The 10,000-nt window shown below is 51.0% G+C and overlaps 1 protein-coding gene across 3 annotated transcripts in view; it reads right to left on the bottom strand.

The window, feature by feature from the left end:
* Window positions 1-10,000, bottom strand: part of LOC144741858 (uncharacterized) — a 23,893-nt gene that overhangs the window by 1,787 nt on the left and 12,106 nt on the right. For all 3 annotated transcript variants that reach the window (XM_078624351.1, XM_078624352.1, XM_078624350.1), the window contains 2 exons: window positions 3,040-3,159; window positions 1,987-2,162 (listed from right to left, as the gene is read on the bottom strand). In XM_078624351.1, the coding sequence (XP_078480477.1) occupies window positions 1,987-2,162; window positions 3,040-3,159 (296 nt within the window). The remainder of the gene's footprint in view (window positions 1-1,986; window positions 2,163-3,039; window positions 3,160-10,000) is intronic.

Raw genomic sequence — 10,000 nt, forward strand, 5'->3', positions numbered from 1 at the left:
CTGGACAAAGTCCCATTGGTGAGCTCCTCCGGCAGGCAAGGCTGCATTGGCTGGGCCATGTAGCCCGCATGCCCAGCCACCGCATGCCTAAGCAGCTTTTGTTCGGCCGGATCGAGGGGGCTAAACGGGCGCGGCACGGGCTAGAGAAGAGATGGAGTGATGTGGTACAGGAGGACGTGGAGCTGAGTGGACTTGCCGATGACTGGTACCAGCGGTGTCAAGATCGGCCTCTGTGGAGGAGGATCGTGAAGGACGCTACTGGGCAGTTGGAGGCAGTCGCCCTCCAACAACAACGGAGGGCGGAAGAGCGACGCTCACAACAACGAGCGGAGCGCCGGGTGGCTAAAGCACAGCAAGTTGGCACAGTAGGGGGCACAGGTGGTGCATCAGCCAGTCATCTCGGTCATCTCGGTCAGTCGACCCGTGGCACCTGCTGGGTCTGCCCCGTGACCTCCTGCCAGCGGGCGTTCCACACTTCATGTGATAGCCTCAAGGTGCACATGGCCTGGCACAAGCGTCGTGGTGACGTCACCGCCACTTAGTGGCGAATGGCGGTTGTTGTTGTTGTTGTGTCTGTGTGTGTAGTGAGTGTGTGTACGTGTGTGTATGTACGTGAGTGTGTGTGCGTGAGTGTGTGTGCGTGAGTGTGTGTGTGTGTGAGTGTGTGTGCGTGAGTGTATGTGCGTGTGTGTGTGTACGTGAGTGTATGTATGTGAGTGTGTGTACGTGAGTGTATGTGCGTGTGTGTGTATGTGAGTGTATGTGCGTGTGTGTGTGTACGTGAGTGTATGTACGTGAGTGTGTGTACGTGTGTGTATGTGCGTGTGTGTGTGTATGTGAGTGTATGTGCGTGTGTGTGTGTACGTGTGTGTGTGTACGTGTGTGTGTGTATGTGAGTGTATGTGCGTGTGTGTGTGTACGTGTGTGTGTGTACGTGTGTGTGTGTATGTGAGTGTATGTGCGTGTGTGTGTGTACGTGTGTGTGTGTACGTGTGTGTGTGTATGTGAGTGTATGTGCGTGAGTGTGTGTACGTGTGTGTGTGTACGTGTGTGTGTGTACGTGTGTGTGTGTATGTGAGTGTATGTGCGTGAGTGTATGTGCGTGTGTGTGTGTACGTGTGTGTGTGTACGTGTGTGTGTGTATGTGAGTGTATGTGCGTGTGTGTGTGTACGTGTGTGTGTGTACGTGTGTGTGTGTATGTGAGTGTATGTGCGTGTGTGTGTGTACGTGTGTGTGTGTACGTGTGTGTGTGTATGTGAGTGTATGTGCGTGAGTGTGTGTACGTGTGTGTGTGTGCGTGAGTGTGTGTATGTGAGTGTATGTGCGTGTGTGTGTGTACGTGAGTGTATGTACGTGAGTGTGTGTACGTGTGTGTATGTGTGTGTGTGTGTGTATGTGTGTGTGTGTACGTGTGTGTGTGTATGTGAGTGTATGTGCGTGAGTGTGTGTACGTGTGTGTGTGTGCGTGAGTGTGTGTATGTGAGTGTATGTGCGTGTGTGTGTGTACGTGTGTGTGTGTACGTGTGTGTGTGTACGTGAGTGTGTGTACGTGTGTGCGTGAGTGTGTGTACGTGAGTGTATGTGCGTGTGTGTGTGTACGTGAGTGTGTGTACGTGTGTGTGTGTACGTGAGTGTGTGTACGTGTGTGTGTGTACGTGAGTGTGTGTACGTGTGTGTGTGTACGTGTGTGTGTGTGCGTGAGTGTGTGTACGTGAGTGTATGTGCGTGAGTGTGTGTGCGTGAGTGTGTGTACGTGAGTGTATGTGCGTGAGTGTGTGTACGTGTGTGTGTGTACGTGTGTGTGTGTACGTGAGTGTGTGTACGTGAGTGTGTGTACGTGAGTGTGTGTACGTGAGTGTGTGTACGTGAGTGTGTGTACGTGAGTGTATGTGCGTGAGTGTGTGTACGTGTGTGTGTGTACGTGTGTGTGTGTACGTGTGTGTGTGTACGTGAGTGTGTGTACGTGAGTGTGTGTGTCCACTCACACGATGTGCTTCACGGTGTACTTGCTACTGCTGCGGCTGCTGCTGCTGCTGCTACTGCTGCTGCTGCTGCAGGCTGCGTGCTGCTGCTGCTGCTGCATGTGCAGCGCTGCGAGTAGCAGCAGCGTCTCCCGGCTCAGCTCTCCCGCCCAGCGCTCGCGTACCACGTCGTTACAGCACTACACACACGCACGTTACCATCGTTACCATCGTCACCATCATCATTACCATCATTACCATCATCACCATCATCACCCAGCGCTCGCGTACCACGTCGTTACAGCACTACACACACACACGTTACCATCGTTACAATCGTTACCATCATTACCATCGTTACCATCATCATCATCGTTACCATCGTCACCATCATCATCATCATCACCATCACCACCATCATTACCATCATCATCACCATCACCACCATCATCACCATCATCACCATCATCACCATCATCACCATCATCACCATCATCAGCATCATCAGCATCATCATCACCATCATCATTACAGCACTACACACACACGTTACCATCGTTACCATCAGCGTGGTGAGTGAGTCTCTAGTGTGCTGACTCTCTAGCGTGGTGAGTCTGTGGTGAGTCTCTAGCGTGCTGAGTCTGTGGTGAGTCTCTAGTGTGGTGAGTTTGTGGTGAGTCTCTAGCGTGCTGAGTCTGTGGTGAGTCCCTAGTGAGTCCCTAGTGAGTCTCGCCTGCAGGTAGAAGTATTCGAAGGCGACGGGGTCCCGGTACAGGAACTCGTAGGCCGTGAGTCTCTAGTGTGGTGAGTCTCAGTGTGGTGAGTCTCTAGCGTGGTGAGTCTCTAGCGTGGTGAGTCTCTAGTGTGGTGAGTCTCTAGCGTGGTGAGTCCCTAGTGAGTCTCGCCTGCAGGTAGAAGTATTCGAAGGCGACGGGGTCCCGGTACAGGAACTCGTAGGCCGTGAGTCTCTAGTGTGGTGAGTCTCAGTGTGGTGAGTCTCTAGCGTGGTGAGTCTCTAGCGTGGTGAGTCTCTAGTGTGGTGAGTCTCTAGCGTGGTGAGTCCCTAGTGAGTCTCGCCTGCAGGTAGAAGTATTCGAAGGCGACGGGGTCCCGGCACAGGAACTCGTAGGCGTTGAGGGGGTAGAAGGCGACGCGGAAACGACAGCGGAGGGAGCGAGCGTCCGGCCTCCGGACCACCTGGTAGTGCGACGGGGGACACACGCTGGAGACAATGCACTGGGTAGACAATAGACTGGGTAGACAATGGACTGTGTAGACAATGGACTGAGTAGACAATGCACTGGGTAGACAATTGACTGGGTAGACAATGGACTGGGTAGACAATACAATGGGTAGACAATACACTGGGTAGACAATGCACTGGGTAGACAATATACTGGGTAGACAATGGACTGTGTAGACAATGGACTGAGTAGACAATGCACTGGGTAGACAATAGACTGGGTAGACAATGGACTGGATAGACAATGGACTGAGTAGACAATGCACTGGGTAGACAATAGACTGGGTAGACAATGGACTGGGTAGACAATACAATGGGTAGACAATACACTGGGTAGACAATGCACTGGGTAGACAATAGACTGGGTAGACAATGGACTGTGTAGACAATGGACTGAGTAGACAATGCACTGGGTAGACAATAGACTGGGTAGACAATGGACTGGGTAGACAATACACTGGGTAGACAATGCACTGGGTAGACAATAGAATGGGTAGACAATGGACTGTGTAGACAATGGACTGAGTAGACAATGCACTGGGTAGACAATAGACTGGGTAGACAATGGACTGGGTAGACAATACACTGGGTAGACAATGCACTGGGTAGACAATAGACTGGGTAGACAATGGACTGTGTAGACAATGGACTGAGTAGACAATGCACTGGGTAGACAATAGACTGGGTAGACAATGGACTGGGTAGACAATACAATGGGTAGACAATACACTGGGTAGACAATGCACTGGGTAGACAATATACTGGGTAGACAATGGACTGTGTAGACAATGGACTGAGTAGACAATGCACTGAGTAGACAATGCACTGGGTAGACAATAGACTGGGTAGACAATGGACTGGATAGACAATGGACTGAGTAGACAATGCACTGGGTAGACAATAGACTGGGTAGACAATGGACTGGGTAGACAATACAATGGGTAGACAATACACTGGGTAGACAATGCACTGGGTAGACAATAGACTGGGTAGACAATGGACTGTGTAGACAATGGACTGAGTAGACAATGCACTGGGTAGACAATAGACTGGGTAGACAATGGACTGGGTAGACAATACACTGGGTAGACAATGCACTGGGTAGACAATAGAATGGGTAGACAATGGACTGTGTAGACAATGGACTGAGTAGACAATGCACTGGGTAGACAATAGACTGGGTAGACAATGGACTGGGTAGACAATACACTGGGTAGACAATGCACTGGGTAGACAATAGACTGGGTAGACAATGGACTGTGTAGACAATGGACTGAGTAGACAATGCACTGGGTAGACAATAGACTGGGTAGACAATGGACTGGGTAGACAATACAATGGGTAGACAATACACTGGGTAGACAATGCACTGGGTAGACAATATACTGGGTAGACAATGGACTGTGTAGACAATGGACTGAGTAGACAATGCACTGGGTAGACAATAGACTGGGTAGACAATGGACTGGGTAGACAATACAATGGGTAGACAATAAACTGGGTAGACAATAGACTGGGTAGACAATGGACTGTGTAGACAATGGACTGAGTAGACAATGCACTGGGTAGACAATAGACTGGGTAGACAATGGACTGGGTAGACAATACAATGGGTAGACAATACACTGGGTAGACAATGCACTGGGTAGACAATAGACTGGGTAGACAATGGACTGTGTAGACAATGGACTGAGTAGACAATGCACTGGGTAGACAATAGACTGGGTAGACAATGGACTGGGTAGACAATGCAATGGGTAGACAATACACTGGGTAGACAATGCACTGGGTAGACAATAGACTGGGTAGACAATGGACTGTGTAGACAATGGACTGAGTAGACAATGCACTGGGTAGACAATAGACTGGGTAGACAATGGACTGGGTAGACAATACAATGGGTAGACAATACACTGGGTAGACAATGCACTGGGCAGACAATAGACTGGGTAGACAATGGACTGTGTAGACAATAGACTGTGTAGACAATGGACTGTGTAGACAATGCACTGGGTAGACAATGCACTGGGTAGACAATAGACTGGGTAGACAATGGACGGTGTAGACAATGGACTGTGTAGACAATGGACTGTGTGACAATAGACTGAGTAGACAATAGACTGGCTAGACAATACACTGTGTAGACAATGGACTGTGTAGACAATGGACTGAGTAGACAATGGACTGTGTAGACAATACACTGGGTAGACAATACACTGTTTAGATAATGGACTGTGTAGACAATACACTGGGTAGACAATGCACTGGGTAGACAATACACTGTTTAGACAATGGACTGTGTAGACAATACACTGTGTAGACAATACACTTAGTAGACAATACACTGTGTAGACAATACACTGTGTAGACAATGGACTGTGTAGACAATGGACTGTGTAGACAATAGACTGTGTAGACAATAGACTGTGTAGACAATACTCTGTGTAAACAATGAACTGTGTAGACAATGCACTGTGTAGACAATACACTGTGTAGACAATAGACTGGGTAGACAATGGACTGTGTAGACAATACACTGTGTAGACAATACACTGTGTAGACAATACACTGGGTAGACAATACACTGTGTAGACAATGGACTGTGTAGACAATACACTGTGTAGACAATAGACTGGGTAGACAATGGACTGTGTAGACAATACACTGTGTAGACAATACACTGTGTAGACAATGGACTGTGTAGACAATACACTGTGTAGACAATAGACTGGGTAGACAATGGACTGTGTAGACAATACACTGTGTAGACAATACACTGTGTAGACAATACACTGTGTAGACAATACACTGTGTAGACAATACACTGAGTAGACAATACACTGTGTAGACAATACACTGTGTAGACAATACACTGTGTAGACAATACACTGTGTAGACAATAGACTGGGTAGACAATGGACTGTGTAGACAATACACTGTGTAGACAATACACTGGGTAGACAATACACTGTGTAGACAATAGACTGGGTAGACAATAGACTGGGTAGACAATACACTGTGTAGACAATACACTGGGTAGACAATACACTGTGTAGACAATACACTGTGTAGACAATGGACTGTGTAGACAATACACTGTGTAGACAATACACTGAGTAGACAATACACTGTGTAGACAATACACTGAGTAGACAATACACTGTGTAGACAATACACTGTGTAGACAATACACTGTGTAGACAATAGACTGGGTAGACAATAGACTGGGTAGACAATACACTGTGTAGACAATACACTGGGTAGACAATACACTGTGTAGACAATACACTGTGTAGACAATGGACTGTGTAGACAATACACTGTGTAGACAATAGACTGGGTAGACAATGGACTGTGTAGACAATACACTGTGTAGACAATACACTGGGTAGACAATACACTGGGTAGACAATACACTGTGTAGACAATACACTGTTTAGACAATACACTGTGTAGACAATGGACTGTGTAGACAATACACTGGGTAGACAATGCACTGGGTAGACAATACACTGTGTAGACAATACACTGTGTAGACAATACACTGTGTAGACAATACACTGTGTAGACAATACACTGGGTAGACAATGCACTAGGTAGACAATACACTGTGTAGACAATACACTGTGTAGACAATACACTGGGTAGATAATACACTGTGTAGGCAATGGACTGTGTAGACAATGCACTGTGTAGACAATACACTGTGTAGACAATACACTGTGTAGACAATACACTGTGTAGACAATGCACCGTGTAGACAATACACTGGGTAGACAATATACTGGGTAGACAACACACTTTGAGGTTAAAATAAATAAGTTTCTACTCTCGTTGAGCGAGCGGGCGTCTGTGAATGTGAATGCATGTGTAATGCGGGCGAAAGCGACCTTCCGGATGTGACGTCACGAGGAGGCGGAGCCAGGTGACGTGGGTGAAAGGTAGGGGGTCCTTAAGCGGGTAAACCGGAAGGAGAAGGCAGTCGGGGTGTGAATGGAAAGGTGTGGGGCCACGCGGGCGTACGAGCCGAGGGGGCACCGTCAGAAGCGGGAGCCAACCCTGGGAACAGTAGGGAGCTACTGGGAGGTGTAAAGCTGCAGATAGAGAGAGGCAGTAAGGTTGTGTGTGAGGAGCAGCGGAGTGGCTGCCAGGAGTCGCAGGAGCGACGAGAAGGCGAGACAGCACGAGGCCGTGAGAGCTGCAGCAGGAACAGCCAAGGGAGCTGTGTGAGAGTACAGCAGCGGAGCTGCTGTGGGGCTGCAAGAGCGACAAGAACAGCAGCGGGGCTGCTGATGTGGACTGGAGTGACATCGGAACCAGCACAGAGAGAATAAGAGAGACAGCCGTGTGGGGACGCAGTACGGACCGAATAAAGGACACTGAGCCAGATATCGTGGTCAAGTCTTTTATTACACTGGGGTCAGAAGTGAAACGGCATGTCTAAGCAAGTAAGGAAGAAAATTCCCCCGGCGCCAGCATCGGCTTCTTCGTCCGACGACGACGAATTCCCTCCGACCACGGATTTTGCTGGGGTGGTGGAGGAGAGCCCTGCTGAGGCGAGCACGGGGACGGGCGTGGAAGATGTCGGCGCGATGGCGGGTCCGTCAACAACATCGGACGTTGAGCAAAGATGGCAACAGGTGGCAGAACAACTGGAGACACTCAAGGACGTCCTGGCGCATCTGTGTCATCTCGTTACGCCAAGGACGACGATGGAACGAGAAGGTGCTCCACGGGCCGCCACGTTGCCTGCCCTGCCGCCGCCATTGGCCACGCGGCAAGAAGACGCCATCTTGCGCGCTCCGCGGCGCCAAACCGCCATCTTGGCCACGCCGCGGGCCGACGCCATTTTGAATTTACCTCCACAACAACCATCATTGGAAGACGGCGTGAAGAGGAGTCGGAGTCGCCACCTTACCACGGTTAAGGAATTCTCTATCGGGGGCGATTGGAGCGCTTTCGCCTGCCGATTTTTGGCGGCGGTTCGTTCAGCAAGATGGACCGATGCGGAGGCCTTGGAAGTGTTGCCGACTCTACTGGACGACGAATCTGTGCGATTTTTCCGTTCCATAACGGCCGATAAGAAGAAGACGTTATGTGGAGTTTTTGAGGAAATGGCCGACGCCTATGAGCCACCTGACGACGCGCATCGGCGATTCGCTCAACGACAACGAGCACCCGAAGAATCGCCCGTGGCGTTCAGGGGTGCGGTGTTGGAGCTGGCCATGGCGGCATATCCTGACACGCCACAGGATCTGCTCGAGCCCCTCATATTGGGAAAAATGCTGGAGCTGTCTCGGGATCTGGGGATCCCCATGCCTGTGTGTGGGCATGAGAAGCTCACGTCCCGGGCGGCAGCAAAGTGTCTGGACGCGCAGTTTAATCTCCGTCGCTGGAAGCAAGTGGCGGCATGGACGGGTGGGCCCGTCAAGGAAGGAGGCGCGATGGGGTGGGACCCCACAAAGGCGATCTATGTGCCGGATGAGCGGGGTCCACAGGAGCTGACGGCTGCCTCCTCTCCATGGCCGGGACGCGGAAGGCCGGGGCCGCGCGCTACGCCATCGGGACGGGGCCGCCGGGACGCAGGACCTGCGCTTCGGCGCAACGAGGCCGATTGCTTCCGCTGCGGCCGTAGGGGCCATTACGCCAGAGATTGCTGGGCCCGCTTCCCGGGTCCGCCGCAGCAGGAGCCCACAACACCGGACAAGCCGACCAAGGAACCTCCGAAACAGGCATGTCGGCACGCACCAGACACTCGGCAAGGCTTTACACCTCACCCACCACCTGTGTTGCGCGATCCTATTGTTGTTGTTAAAGAAAGGCCATCGACGGGGCCTTGTCATTCAGTTACGCAGTGGCGCAAATTGGCACGGAGAGTTGTCGCGGCCGCTACGGGTTCGTCCACTGTACCGGGGTCCATACAAGGTGTGGACGTGCGCATTTTGGTCGACTCGGGAGCGTCTGCGACTATTATATCGGATGTCATTTTCCATCTGTTGGGCATTCCGCCGGGGGCTGTGCGTCCGGTTTATGGGTCTTGCGTCGCTGCAAACGGGGGTAGTATGGGGATTGTGGGCCAGGTGGATGCTAAGATATCTATAGGGGATGTGTCGGCTTCGGGCGTTGTGTTAATATCGAGATCTTTGGCGGTTCCTTGCTTACTAGGCACGGATTTTTTGGCTAAGATGCCCATTTTGATTAAAATCAATGAGAATTGTATTGAATTGCCGGGGGGCCGTCGAATCTCGTTTCTGCCGTCGCCCTGGGGGCGACCTGCTTCGGCCGTACAGGTGCAGGCGCTGTCCGTCGCATCTGTGGACATCCCACCTGGTTCACAGATGCTTATACCCTTGCGGTATCGGAAGCCCCTGCCCGATCGGCTAGGAGCATTAGGGGTCTTGTTGTCACCATCCGCCACGATAACAACGGGATTGGCGTTAGTTGGGGCACAGACCATCGTCCGGCCGGATCAATTACCGGTTTTACAGGTGCTTAATGCGGGGGTGGAAAACATCCGTGTTCCGGCCGGTACGGTTGTGGCACATGCCACTACGACGTTTGCGACGCACGATTGTCCGCATCGCCGAGGAGTGGTCGCTGGTGTTTCCGAGCCAAGGAGTTCGGACAATCGTTGGATCGCTACCTTATGTGACGAAAATTCTTCCCTGTCCGTGGGGCAACGTGATGCGCTGCGTAAATTGTTGCTGACGTATTCGGATGTATTCAGCTCCGACGATTTGGATTTGGGACGCACATCCTTGCTTTCCCATCACATTGAGACGGGCGACGCTGCCC

Source organism: Lampetra planeri, unplaced genomic scaffold, assembly GCF_965212315.1.
Source record: "Lampetra planeri unplaced genomic scaffold, kcLamPlan1.2.h2 scaffold_745, whole genome shotgun sequence".
In the NCBI taxonomy this organism is placed as follows: domain Eukaryota; kingdom Metazoa; phylum Chordata; class Hyperoartia; order Petromyzontiformes; family Petromyzontidae; genus Lampetra; species Lampetra planeri.